At 35.6% G+C, this 15,249-nt stretch overlaps 1 protein-coding gene across 8 annotated transcripts in view; it reads right to left on the reverse strand.

Moving 5' to 3' along the window:
• Window positions 1–15,249, reverse strand: part of SCLT1 (sodium channel and clathrin linker 1) — a 231,338-nt gene that overhangs the window by 14,405 nt on the left and 201,684 nt on the right. For 5 of the 8 annotated variants that reach the window (XM_030916898.1, XM_030916893.1, XM_030916890.1 and 2 more), the window contains 2 exons: window positions 14,003–14,081; window positions 12,047–12,142 (listed from right to left, as the gene is read on the reverse strand). In XM_030916898.1, coding sequence (XP_030772758.1) covers window positions 12,047–12,142; window positions 14,003–14,081 — 175 coding nt within the window. Of the gene's footprint in view, window positions 1–7,043; window positions 7,591–12,046; window positions 12,143–14,002; window positions 14,082–15,249 lie in introns of those variants that run through there. The other 3 variants (XM_010378514.2, XM_010378516.2, XR_004053269.1) reach the window with 2 other exon arrangements.

Here is a 15,249-nt window from a genome sequence, read left to right on the forward strand (position 1 = left end):
GTCATTCGACATAGCCTTTGGGGAAACCTCTGGACTTCTGCAGATAATTACAAAGGTTTATCAAGTGGCAAGCACTGGTATGTATTATGTTAATTAGTTTAATCCTTATAATGTGAAGTAGGCACTATTATCTCCAATTTGCAGATGAGGAAACTGAGGCACAGAGAAATTAAGTAATTTGCTCAAGGTCAGTAGGGGTAGATCCGGGATTCAATCCCAGCCCGTCTGGGATTGAGACCTGTAGGCTGTACTGCCTCTCAGAATATAAAAATAGTTCACACACGCCGGGAGCGGTGGCTCATGCCTGTAATCCCAGCACTTTGGGAGGCTGAGGTGGGAGGATCCCGAGGTCAGGAGTTTGAGAACAGCCTGACCCATATGGTGAAACCCTGTATCTACTAAAAATACAAAAAATTAGCCAGGTGTGGTGGCGTGCGCCTGTAATCCTACCTACTCAAGAGGCTGATGCAAGAGAACTGCTTGGACCTGGGAGGTGGAGGTTGCAGTGAACTGAAATCACGCCACTGCACTCCAGCCTAGGTGACAGAGTGAGACTCGGTCTCAAAAAAAAAAAAAGTTAACACAAAGTAGTTCGCATATTTTTGAGTATACTGAGGACTACTTGTGTAAACTTAAGTTACATGAATTGGTAAAGTTAAATTTATTTGTAAAGCCAATAAACTTGGTTAAAACATGTTAATGCACTGGTTAAAAGACTGAGTATAACCTAATAGATAATGAGCAGGATAGTCTGCTAATGGTCAGTTAGTTCCTGCCTTATTCTAGGAAGAATGGAATTTAGTCACATGCATATTTATGTGACACACATACATACAAACAAACATATTTACAGATCAAATATATGTATATGTGATCGAAGAAAACAACACTGCTATCAAAGAATAAAAGGAATAACTGAATTCTCTCTACATCCTAACACTGCTTGGAAAGTTACAGAATTATTTAAAATCACATAGTTTCTTGATGTTGAGAACTAATATCTTAACACTAAATTAAAGCTATGTAAAACCTCCAAGTCAGCATTTTTGTAATATAAAGTATAATAAATCCAGTTATTTTTACAAATGAATAAGCAATGCTGAATTAAGTAGCAAAGATAAAAATAATGTGTGTTGTCATTCCTAATGTATCGCCAATGTGTCCTGATATTCTCACTACTACTTGGCTTACATATGGCTGAGTTTTAAAAATTACATTTATAATTATGGGTTAATGTGATTATTTTACTCACTAATCTGGATGATAGTTCTAACTTCAGGATTATGACCAGTGTAAAACAATTTCTTTATGAAGCAAATCTTTTTCTCTGGTGTTTCCCTTCCCATGCAACACAGTTTCAAAGAGAGCTTTTCTCCTTTTTCCCACCAATTCTGGCTCTAATTCAGTTCCATCCTTGGAGCTTCTCTTTTTTATATCAAATGCTTGTGATGAAATCTTTGCCTCAACTAGTCTCAAGTACTCTAAGTAAATACCTTTCAAACTCCATGCTTTAAAATATCACACTCTGAAAGGCAATTATACATTATATCACTTTACAATAACTAAACACAATTTAACATTTTTTTGGTCGATTAAAATTGGTGAAACTGTCATCACTCATTGAAGAAATCTGGAAACTTGCAAAGGAGGTATTAAGCTAATTACTATAACTTCCTTTGCTTCCATCTATTTTTTTCTACTACTTACATTTAGGTTGTGGCCAATTTCTTTTCAGGTCTGAAAAATTCACCAAATACCACTCGATATGAAGATACTTTTTTGTAGCAAGTTTTTAGGTATATATACATCATCTGAAAACCAAAAGAGCTTTTTGGGTAGTGCCAGTCAGAGAAGGAATTAAAACAAAAAAAGAGGCTCATAGCTCAGACTTGTTTTAAGGTTGATGAATGAAAAAGTGGAAGTACAATTTTTCGAAACCTATTTGGCATCTATATATTCAATCAAGAATGCTGATCCTTGAACTGCAAGGACAGAGTGGACACAGGTAAAATCATGAGGGTCACTTGAAGTCTAGAATGTGTGAAGCACTTATATGACAGCATCTAGATGTTTACAGTAGTTCAAGCCTCCTAACCCAGATGAATTACATCCCATGACACTTGGAGAACCTATAAAGGTTATTTTTGAATCACTGTCAGCAAATGGGAGAGGTGTCAAAATTATAGATTCCTCAAACTCTAAAGATACAATGTTGCACAACAGTACAATTCTAGTGTTGACCAGATCTGGTCTGAAATCCAGCTGTGCCACCTGCCAGCTATGTGACCCCGAGCAAATGACTTAACTTTGACTATACCTCATCTCTTTGGAAAGGAAATAACACCTACCTAGAAGGGCTGTCGGACTATATGAGATAATAATGCAAAATGTTAGCATGATGCATAGCATATGACAGATGCTCAACAAATAGACATTATTAATACACATAAGCATGTTACCATAATCCAGAGAAACTCTCCAATGGATTGTTTTAGTTATTTGAAGAAATATGCTTATAACTTCTCTTATTCTCCTTTATCCCATAGAGTAGTTTAAATGAAAGATCGTCTCACTTTTAATCCTCCTAGATATAAATATTAAAGGTTTCCTTATACTTTATATTATGCTCTGATAGCTTTTTCATTGATAAAAGGACTGTGCTGCCATAGAATGAAAACATTGAATGAAAACTTCCATAATGCCTTATCAAATGAACTGAAGAGTTTTAACAAACATAAAAGGAACCTGCTGTGATCACTAGGATGCTACATGGATTTACTAAGAAGGCTAACTTACTTTTCATTTTGGACAGGATTACTGGATTACATCTGGAGAATATGACTAGTGTGGCATAAATGAACTTTTGCTTGACAGAAGGCTGGATCTTTCTTGATGTTCTTATGATAGTGCACAAGCAGCCATATGGGCCAGATTAAAACCAGGTTGAATTACTACATCTGACATGTGCTGATCAGTTACACATTTAAGGGAGGTGGTGCTCGGTATGCTCTGAGACTGTCTATATTTCAATCTGTCTGTTTCTCTTCTTTTTTTCAATGGTTCAAATGAAAATATGGGTAGCATGTTTATCAAATGTGTGGCTAGCATTTACTGTAAATCAAAAATTGTCTGTGGTGCAAGAAATATAGCAGTAAACAAAGACAGACATGGCCCCTATTGTAGAGCTATCAAACGAGTTAACAGAATTAGGAGCTGAAATGACCTCAGCAGTTTCTAATAATTTAATTAAATTTAATAGGGATAAGTAACTAGTCTTGTATTTAGGCAAAGATTTGGCTTAGCAACAAAACCTTTGAAAAAGACTTAGGATTTTAGTTGACAACATGCTCAATATCTGTCCAACAATGTGATTCAACTTTCCCTCCAAAAAAGCTAATATAATTTCAAGCTGCATTAATGGAAGTGTAAACTATGGAGTAAGTTCTACAGAATAGCTATAGAATAAACTATAGAATAGTAATTCATATTTTTTCCTCATCCTAAACACTGAAAAATATTACATATGTATATTTCAATGAATCACTAACTACAGTGACCCTCTAAGCATGATTTCCTAAGAAACTATGTTTCAGAATCTTCTTGGGGTAGGGAGAAGACAAAGGGTACATAGTTTGAAGCCATATCTATTCTCTGGAGATCTAGTAAGTTGTCTGCTTACACATAGGCAAATACCACACATGGGGGGCACCTATGAGAACGTGGAACACGTGTGAGTGTTTTGCGGTGAATTCTTGAGCTAGAGGATACCAGTGTTGTAAAAAATTTCTTTTAAGATGCCTTTCTGTCCTATGACTTTTTTTATCCAAGCATATTTTTCTTCCTCATATAAATATATGGCTTTGTCCCCAAAGCCACATATTTTTCTAAGGTTTAAGGGATGGTAAGGGACAGGTTTTTATTTGCAACCTCAGGGTACTGCAATCTCTCTGTCTACATGTTTATGTGTATATATGTATGTTTTAGGTAATCACTAGACAAATTTAATTATTTTTGATAAAAATTTTTGCAAAAAAGTTCATTACAAATTTATTTTGAAAAAGATGATATAAGACATTATGGTTAAAGAACAGAATTTATAGTAAAATGTTTAAAGTGTTTTTTCACTCTTTCTTGATTTGAGAGTTGGTTTGGCAAGACTCTGTAGCTATGAAATATTTAATATTTGCAGACTTAATGAGTGACTGAATTGTTGCTAATGTTTTCCCATGTGTGGGGGTAGTTATAATTCTCACACCAGAGAAGAAATTAGAAGATTGTTGCCTGCCCTAGTTTGCATATTTGTATACAAAGGGAAGAAGAGGTAATCGTATCTCCTTTCTTCTTCATGGAGAAACAATCAAGAAACATGAATAAATAAAATGAACTAGCTGTGTTGTCCTCAATAGCAGATCTATGCACTTCTTACCTCTCTTTCCTACTCATTTCTCCTGTATAGTAAAATACAGTTCACAGAATAAATGATATTGTTTGTATCATTTATAAATGAAGACTGACCTATATGAGAAGTGTTAAAAACTCCACTACATTTTTACATTGGAAATTATTATTGTTATTATTTTTTTTGAGATGGAGTCTCGCTCTGTCACCCAGGCTGCAGTGCAGTGGTGCGATCTCAGCTTACTGCAAGCTCCACCTCCCGGGTTCACACCATTCTCCTGCCTCAGCCTCCCGAGTAGCTGGGACTACAGGTGCCTGCCACCAGGCCCTAATTTTTTGCATATTTAGTAGAGATGGGGTTTCACCGTGTTAGCCAGGATGGTCTCTATATCCTGACCCCGTGATCCACCCGCCTTGGCCTCCCAAAGTGCTGGGATTCCAGGCCTCAGCCACCGCAACTGGCCTACATTGGAAATTATTAACAAACTTTTCTGAAAAGAAAAAAACCATCAAGTTTAGTTCTGTTGCTAAACATAGCTTAAGCCTGTTCAAATTCAACAGAGGTCAGAAAGGCATATTATCTGCATATTAGCAGCCTATTCTTCTCTTGGAGAATATCTAAGTACGCAAGGAGATCCAAGAGAAGATGGGTTATCAGAATGTCAACAGTAGTTGCCTGAGGCCAAAGTTTGGAGGAAGTATCTCTATTCCGAAATTTCACCTTGAAAAATACATATGGAAAGTTAGATTTTTTGAAAACGTATAATAATATAATACTTACATTCCATTTGCTAGAGTGTTAGTTTCTGAAGCGCTTTCTTCTAGTCTCAAACTTTTGTCAGACACAAAATTCTAACATCCCTAAAATTTTCTAAAAATATATTCTATGTTCTATAAATATGAATATGAACATAACTCTTACAACATGGAAATTAGTCTGTGAATGACCTGGGAAGGAATTTAAAGAATCAAATGAAAAATTCTTTAAGAAATGAAAATAAGCTATGTGCCTCCAATCTTATTACCATTTAACTGCCATATGGGTATGATTTGGTCTCATCATTGCATTTGATACTAGCAACCATGTGCTTTCCTTGAGTGGTTTATCATGTTGGAGTCTCTTTGTTATCACCCTCTCATTGCTCCTATTTAGTCTCCTATAATGACTCATCTTCGTGAGCTCGTTCAACAAATAAAGACATTCCTTCAGGTCCTGTTCTTAAAAACTCAGTTGTTGAAAAAGCAGTTATTGAATACCCTCCATGTGCCAGGGACTATATTGGGTGCTAGGGATAAAATGAATGAGAATACATGTGGTCTTACTCTTAGAGAGCTTGTACTCCGTTGGGGAGAAGATGATATGAAAGAAAATATTCCAAAAAGAGTTAATTACAAACATTGATAAGTGCTTTGAAGGAAAACTACAGTGCACTGTTATGAGCAATATAACAAGGGGATCTTTTTGAGGCTAGGGAAGGCCTCTGAGGAACTGATATTTGAGTAGAGATCTGAAAAGTGTATAAATAAAAAAGTACATGCAGATGCCAGACACGGTGGCTGAGGCCTGAAATCCCAGCACTTTGGGAGGCCAAGGCAGGCAGATCACCTGAGGTCAGGAGTTCGAGACCAGCCTTGCCAAGACGGTGAAACCCCGTCTCTATTAAAAACAGAAAAATTAGTGGGTGTGGTGGTGGGTGCCTGTAATCCCAGCTACTTGGGAGGCTGAGGCAGGAGAATGGCTTGAACCTGGGAGGCGGAGGTTGCAGTGAGCTGAGATCATGCCTCTGTATTCCAGCCTGGGTGATTGAGCAAGACTCTGTCTCAAAAAAAAAAAAGGTACCTGCAGAGACTCTGTATTGGGAGGGAGGATTATATATTGATGGAAGTAAAGAAGGCCATCAAAGTCAGAGCACAAGAAATGGAGGGGAAGAAAAGTGTGGGAGGAGGCTGAAGAGACTGCTATTCACATCATGGAAGGCCCCAAGGGTAGCTCTTCCACTTCCACAGCTTCAATTCTCAGCTCCACACAAAAGGCTCCCATCACACACTGGGGCCTGCCGAGGGGTGAAAGGGTAGGGGAGGATCAGCATTAGGAGAAATACCTAATGTAGATAACGGGTTGATGGATGCAGCAATCCACCATGGCACATGTATACCTACGTAACAAACCTGCACCTTCCGCACATTTACCCTAGAACTTAAAATACGATAATAATAATAAAAAAAGATTCCTATGACTGTCTTAACTGTTAGCACCAGTACTAAATTTCTGACTGATGGTTGAATATCTACACATGAATGTTTTCATGTCACCTTCAACTCAAACTCATTATCTTTTCTGGACAACTGCAGCAGTCTCCTGATTGGTTATCCAGATGCAAACCTCTCTGCTTTAACCAACAGAAACCAGGGTGCACTAAGTTCAAACCAGAGAATAGGTACATGTATCTATGAAGATCAATAGGACTTCAATAGTTCAATGTTATGCAGTCTCAGCACCTAAGATCTCCATTTGATTAGTATTGCTTTAAGTAACATGTAAAAAACTTCTTCCAAATTCTTAAATATCAAGTTTCATAAATACTGAAAACTGTAAGTTAAAAATGAAGCACTACAATCATACATTAAAATACATGACAGCATTGTTTTAGAAAGTGCACAATTTATTACATTTATGAGTTCATAATAAAATGGATACTTAGGAACTTTAAAAATGAGTTAGAAGTAACAATTAGATGTAAAATTTTCAAATCTTGGAAACTGAAATATTAAATTCTAGAATTTTCTTAAAAACTCTTTCTTATGAAAGAGAAATTTGCATAGTTTGAAAATTATTATAGCCTTTCAAGGGAAAAAGGAGGAATTAAAAAACAGACACGTTGATGAAGGCAATGAGTTCTTCTCGGCTGGTTTATTCTCCACTGAGGCTCAATATAGGATTATATTTTCTTTACTTACAGGAAGTGGTCACTGCTCTGTTTTCCAATAACCCTCAAAACAGAATAACAATGCTTATGCAAAATAACACAAGCCTTAACTATTATACTCTGCAGGCTTTACCATTTCAATACACTTCTAGTCCAACTGCTTTCCCAACTCTAAACTTCTGTGAATGAACTATGAATATTTTTAAATATTTTCCAGATTCATCAGGGAGGCTGCTTTTCTTCTCTGCACTGTAATCACACTGAGCTGCAATTAAAATAAATAATCGGTAAGTAGTTACTTTTTCTGTGGAAAACCTTAGATTAATACAAAGTAGAATGCATCACAACCTCTAAGTACTGAAAACGGTCTTATTGGAAAGGGTTTTGTAAATGATCTTTTTCTTTTTGAGGCAGTCTTGCTCTGTTGCCCAGGCTGGAGTACAGTGGTACAATCACAGCTCACTGTAGCCTTGACCTCCCAGGGTCAAGTGATCCTTCTGCTTCAGTCTCTTCAGTAGTCATTATGCCTGGTTAATTTTAATTTTTTTCAGAGACAGGGTCTCACTACATTGACCAGACCAGCCTTGAACTCCTGGGCTCAAGCAATCCACCCACCTTGGTCTCAAAGTACTGGGATTATAGGTGTAAGCCTCTGTGCCCAGTCAGTGATCATTTTTAAATTAATATCTATTTTACTCTTAAAACTTTAAAATGTCTATTCCATTAGAGAAATGCAGGTCAAATAAGACATTCGATAGCTCAGGGTTGATATGCTTAGAATTGTAAAACATATTCCAGATGGATGAAAAACATCTAGATAAAAGTTAATCAAGAAAGTGTCTAAGGCCGGGCGCGGTGGCTCAAGCCTGTAATCCCAGCACTTTGGGAGGCCGAGACGGGCGGATCACGAGGTCAGGAGATCGAGACCATCCTGGCTAACACGGTGAAACCCCGTCTCTACTAAAAAAATACAAAAAACTAGCCCGGCGAGGTGGCAGGCGTCTGTGGTCCCAGCTACTCCGGAGGCTGAGGCAGGAGAATGGCGTAAACCTGGGAGGCGGAGCTTGCACTGAGCTGAGATCCGGCCACTGCACTCCAGGCTGGGCGACAGAGCGAGACTCCGTCTCAAAAAAAAGAAAAAGAGAAAGTTTCTAAAACACAGACTCATGTGAGCCAACACAATGCAAGGCTGATAATAAAGTGATGATAGATCTTAACAAGGAAAGTCTAATAGAAAAATAATCTTTACATGTTAGTAGGAATTGATAATATATACACATGGTAAAAAAAAGATCGAACAGTACGAAACGGTAGACAGCATAAAGGAAGTCTCGTTCCCATTGCTGTCTTTCATTCCATAGACCCCTCTCCAGATACAACCAGTATTTCCAGTAAAGTATGCTTCCAGAAATATTTTAAATGAGAATATATGTATTTCTTCTTTCCTTTTATTTAAAAAATGATGAAAGAATTATAAACACTTTTCATCTTGTTTTCTTTTCTTCTAAATTATCTACCTTAGAAATAGCTCTATATTAGGCCTATTATACTTTATTCTTCTTAATAGCTGCAAACTATTCCTCTGTATGAATACTCCATAATTTAACTAGTCTGCTATTGTTGGGTATTTGTATGGTTTTTAATCTTTTAAAATGACAGACAATGCTTCAATCAGTATTTTTACATGTTTGCTTCCTGGCAAAAATGTTTCCAGGTGCAAGTATGGGTCAAAGGTTACATACATTTACAGTTTTTGAAAGATACTGCCAAACTGTGCTCTGGAGACTGTACCAACATGTGCTTATATCAATAATGGTGAGAGTGTCAGCACAATGCACTTCCAAACTTCATGATCTGATAAGTGAAAAATGATGTGATTACAGTTTAAATTTGTATTTGTCTTATAGGTGAGGGTGAACATCTTTTTAAATGTTTAAAAGCCATCTGTCCTTCTTTCTCCATAAACTTCCTTTATATATTTGTCTACTGGACTGTAGCATTTTTTGAAAACTTAGGCATCCTTCGTATGTATTTAGGGCATTAGCCTTTTCTCATATATGGTACACATATTTTTCTCAGTTTGTCACTGACTTTATGACTTTTTCTGATACAGAAATTTGAAACTGTGAACATATTTATTATTTCTTTTCTTTGCTTCTAGGTTTCGTGTTCTTGCATTGAAAGGCTTCACCACACTGATTTAAAACACTTATATGTTGAAAGATCACAGTATGGCATTCAACCATTTAGAGTGATACACTTAGAATGGATGAATAACACGTAGAGAAAGTTAATCAGAAAAGCACATTTAGAGCAAAGTGAATCAGCATGATTCAGGGCTTGTACTGAACCAGTAACATGATGCTGCACTGCACTATGGTAAGTGTGATGTATCAGAGACGATAATAATTTTTAAATTTTCTTCATTTTGTTAATATCATGCATTTAGTAGGACATTATTTCTAATAGCACTTTTTTAGTTTTTATAGGAAAATTAGAAGATTCAGAGAGGGCAAATATAAAAATTAAAAAAATAAAATGTACATCTTACAAACAAAGTTGATCACCTGGACTCATATAAAACAGAACAAATATTAACTCCAGGGAAGAAATTCCTTTTTGGGTAAGGGGAAAGTGCCAAATGATTACCTTCCATCTTCAAATAGGAACAGAAGGGAAGGATAAAAGCTTAGGGAAAGATTTGTTACAGAACAATTCGTGAAGTGGTTACTGACAAAACATTTCAAAAAGGTTACTTAAAAGAATGGTGGAGTCTTTCCCATTGGAGAGTTTAAACAACAGAAGAAACATCAGTACTAGACTGTTTAGGTTTAATTTTTTTGGGGGGAAACTAATCTAGATGCTAACTGGTTATATAATTAATGTCCTGTAATTGTACCGTTTTTACTATAAAACTCAAGGTAGCTGATTTTATGTAGACATTTTCTTTGCCACTTGCCTTAAAAAAGGTAAATGAGAAGCTTTAAGGATTATGATATAGAAATTTAATTTCTTACATATCCTTCTAAATATCTACTTATCACTAAGGGAAATGCTTTACATGTGTTAATTCTTTTGATCCTTTAATAACCATATGAGGGAGGTGTTATTATCCTATATTAAACATGAGGAAACTGAGGCTTAGAGGAGTTGAAATTGCCCAAAGTCACATGACTACTTAATGGCACTAAATGGCACTAAGGGATTTGCCTAACACCAAAACACATACTCTCCAGATACTGTCCAGTGCACCTAACTTCTGTTACCTTATAACCTAAATATGTTCTTAAATAATTGGCTAACCCATTAGTTAATTTATAACTTCATCAGACATAAAAATTATTTGACAAGGCTGTAATTACTTTCAAGAGGGAGAGGAACAGAAGGATAAATCATTACTAAATTTTCTTTAAGTGGCATGCCATGTTCATAACAGAAGTAGATTTTAAAAAATCTGTAAATATCATGAACATAAACTGAATTCAGCAAGCAGAGTGGCTTTACTATGTATAAAATGCCGTAGTAGTTAAGAATATTAATTTTGATTGAAATAATACATTTATAAGCAAATATAATTAATAATATAGTAATTTGATTTGTTTTTGCTTTCTTGCCTGCCCTATGTATCCATCCATTTCAACTGTCTGTTTCTAGTCTATCTTTATAATCACTGAACTGGTCTCATTTTGTTCCTCATAAGAGGGACTATTGCTCCTACTTTATAATCAAGGGCGCACTTCCTTTATATGATGTGTGTGTATTAAGAGAAATTATCCCTTAGTATTTCATTGATATTCTGCATTTTCTACTCTATTTCCCACTGGACAACTTTTATATTGTATTTTAGATTTCTTTGGTCATATGAAAATATGCATTAAGTAAATTAACCTGTAAGCCAAGGAATTATTTTTCCACTGAAAAGTAAAATAAAAACAAAGGCAGAGAATTTGAAATATTACTTTCAAAGCAATATTATCTACTTTCAAATCTGTTAGTGAATATCTGCCTAGTTTTAGACAGAATATAATTCTAGAGCAGTGTTGTATAACAGAACTTTTTGTTATGACAGAAATGTTCCATATCTACACTGTCCAATGCGATAGCCCTAGCTACATACAGCTATTGAGCACTTCAAATCTGACTAGTATGACTGAGGATCTCAATTTTAAATTTTATTTAATTTAAATTAATTTAAATATAAATAGTGGCCTGTGGCTAGAGGTTATGATAGTTAAGACAGTATATTTCTTTTCTTTCTTTTTTTTTTTTGGTTGAGACAGGGTCTCACTCTGTCCACCAGGCTGGAGTGCAGTGGTAGAAGCATGGCTCACTGCAGCGTCGACTTCTTGGGCCCAAGCCATCCTCCTGCCTCAGCCTTCCGAGTAGTTGGAACCACAGGTATGCACCACTATACTTGGCTAATTTTTAAAATTTTTTGTACAGAAAAGGTATTGCCATGTTTCACAGGCTGGTCTTGAATTCCTGGCCTCAAGTGATCCTCCTGCCTAGGCCTCCCAAATTGCTGGCGCTACAGTTGTGAACCACCACGCAGAGCTTATTTTTGTTTCCAGTGTTTACTTTTTCAACCTCACATATTAAAGGGATTAATTTTAAAATATGTTAATCTAGTAAAAATAAACTATTAAGTTCTCTGGGAACTTCTAAAAAACTATCTTATCTTTGAACTGTTTATTATCTAGGGATAAGAGGATGCTCCCTACCTGCTGGGAAGCTGAAGCAGCTCTCTCTTCTGCCTGACTCAGACGCCTTTGAAGTCTATTGGCTTTTTCTCGATGCTCTAGAATTAGCTTTTCATTCTATTAAGAGGAAATAGAAAACAAGTTAGAAATCCATATGTGACATGGAGATGTTTTGTGGAATAATCAATGAAAAATCTGGACATCATTTTACCACTTATAAAATACAAATAATAATATCTCAAAATTTACATTTTTTCAAGTTATGAACTTTAAAATAAAACTTGGCTTTACATTCTTAATAAATGGTTTTCTTTCTCCCACATGCCAGCAAAGAAAGTGAATTAACAAATCTCAAAGCAAAATGGCTCAGAAGAACAAGACTTTCAATTTGTGAAGATCACTGCTTCAGAATCACCTGGACTGTGAAAACACAGACTGCCGGGCCTTACAACCAGAGCTTTAGCAGGGTTGGGATGAACTGTTTCTGTATGTTCCCCGAGACATCTGCATACTCCAGCGTCTATTAGGGTCAACACAACTATTAGGTACTGTCATGGGTTGAATTGTGTCCTAACCCCCAGTACCTGTGAATATGACCTTGTTTGGAAATAGAGTCCTTGCAGATGATCAAGTTGAGATGAGATCACTAGGGTGGACCATAATCCATATGACTGATGTCTTCATAAAAGGGGAAATTTGGACACAGAGACATACACGTACAAAGGAAAGACAAGTTGAACACAGAGAGAACACAATCTACATGTCAAGGAATGTCTGAGGCTACCAGAAGCTGGGAGAAAGGCATGAAACAGATTCTACCTCACAGTTCTCAGAAGGAACCAACAATGTCAACACCTCAATTTTGGACTTCTAGCCTCTGGAACTAAGAGACAATTATTTTCTGTTGTTTAAGGCACCCAGTTTCTAATACTTTGTTATGGCAAGAACTATACAGGCATCATGAATACAAAGCTGTCACAACATACTGTCATGCAGACAAGTCCAAATAATTTATCAATTAAAAAACGGATTAGCTATCTCCATACTTACTAGCCTGGTTATAGTACATCTGAAAAAATATTTTTGTACAACTAGAATTGTTAAACAGTTTTTCTGGCACTTATCTGAATGAGATAATAATACAAGCCTAATCAGGAAGAGTTAGAAAAACACATTTTCTATGAAGAATCAGAAACTTACTGTACTGAATATCTTCTTTTAAATTTTTCTGTATTGTAAATTACTTCATCAGAATAGACATCTGGAAGTGGGAGCTACCTGAAAGATTATTTTAATGGCTATTCCTTAAATAATTTCTAAATGGCTCATATCAATTCATAATGCCATGATGCTTAGGAGTAATGATTTCACTATAGTTCCTATAGTAGACCACAAAGATGGAGTAGACCATATACTCAGGGAAATTCCAACAAACATTTGAAGTTAGAACATCAAATGAAGATGAACATCAAATGAAGAGATCTAAAAAGCCCCAATCATAATCCAAAAAATTATTTACTTTTTGAACACCTCAAGGAAAAAAACTTGAACTCTTGCTATATTTAGTTCTAAGGCATAAATCTAAATATATTTTAATATACTACAGTAGGCAAAAGTATTTTTTGTGTGATGTGTCTTTTGGGATGGATTAAAATGGAAAAAAGATGACTGGGTTAAAAAATAATTTTAGAGATGCATAAGAATAAAGGGGATCCTAATACATTCTCTGAAATACTACAAAAGTTCTATTGGTAAAACAGAAATAAGAGCTCTACCTTTTATTATTTACATATGATGAATCACTGACTTCAAAGCTTTTATTCACATTATATTGCGTGTCGGCTTTTAGGGTTATGGATGATTTCTGTATTGTTATTTCCAAGTAGAGAAATAATTTGGATTTGGCTCAGGTAAAATTCTATAACATGTGTATCAAGCTGCAGCAGAAAGCACTTCCCAGGGGAGTCATTATCTTACCTCAACTACCTTTTCATTTGCCATTTCCAGCTGAGAAAGCAGCTCTTGGGTATGAAGTTTCTGTCGACTCAGCTCACTCCTATTAATCAAAAGACAGCACCAAAAAATCCATTAATATAATTGTTCCAAATAGAAAAAAGAATCTTTATTAGCAAGATACATGTTCATGATTTGAACAAAAATATCATCTTCATGTGCAAAATAAAGTCACTTACTAATAGACCATATCTCAAAGGACTCATTTATTTCTTTTTAATAAAATACACATATATTCTAGAGATTAGTTGCACAACAATGTGTATATATGTAACACTATTGAATTGTACACTTAAAAATAGTTAAGGTGGTAAGTTTTATGTGTATTTTATCATAACTTAAAAAATTTTATCACAATTAAAATGGTAAATTTTGTTATGTATATTTTGCCAAACTAAAAAAAGCAAAATAAAAACACATATTTTAAAAGTACAAAAGTATCTTCAATATTATTTTGAGATACTATTAGACACTAAAATAAAGGCATACTCATATCAAAAAGATACAGTATTTATTACTACAAAATCTCATAAGCTACTGTGCTTCTTAGCTATAGTATGTGTGTTTTTTTTTTTTTTTTTTTTTTTTTTAATGAGACGGAGTCTCACTCTGTAGCCCAAACTGAAGTGCAGTGGCATGACCTTGGCTCACTGCAACCTCTGCCTCCCAGGCTCAAGTGATTCTCGTGCTTCAGCCTCCCGAGTAGCTGGGACTACAGGTGTGCACCACCACGCCTGCCTAATTTTTTGTATTTTAGTAGAGATGGGTTTTCACCATGTTGCCCAGGTTGGTCTCAAACTCCTGAGCTCAAGCAACCTGCCCTCCTTGGCCTCCCAAAGTGCTGGGATTACAGGCATGAGCCACCATGCCCAGCCTTAGTATGCATTTGTAAGATTCATATACAGTGCTTTTTAGAGGAGTTCAACTCTTAGAAATTTAAGGCAACATTAATTACTCCAGTATCACTTCAGTGCAGTACAGTTAGAATTCTTATTTATGTTTTGGTTGTAAATGTACTGTATTTTACTCATTCATATCATTTATGCTTCATTAGCTAAAATTATCTTATGCACAGAACTGTCTTCTTTGTTGTTGTTCAACATATAAGTATTATATTGCTTTTAGTCAAAAGTCACTTCAAGAGTTTCAGGTTAAGGGTACATACAATGTAGCATTAAAAATAACTTAATCTGAACAAAGATCAGATAAAT

This window comes from Rhinopithecus roxellana, chromosome 2 (assembly GCF_007565055.1).
Source record: "Rhinopithecus roxellana isolate Shanxi Qingling chromosome 2, ASM756505v1, whole genome shotgun sequence".
In the NCBI taxonomy this organism is placed as follows: Eukaryota; Metazoa; Chordata; class Mammalia; order Primates; family Cercopithecidae; genus Rhinopithecus; species Rhinopithecus roxellana.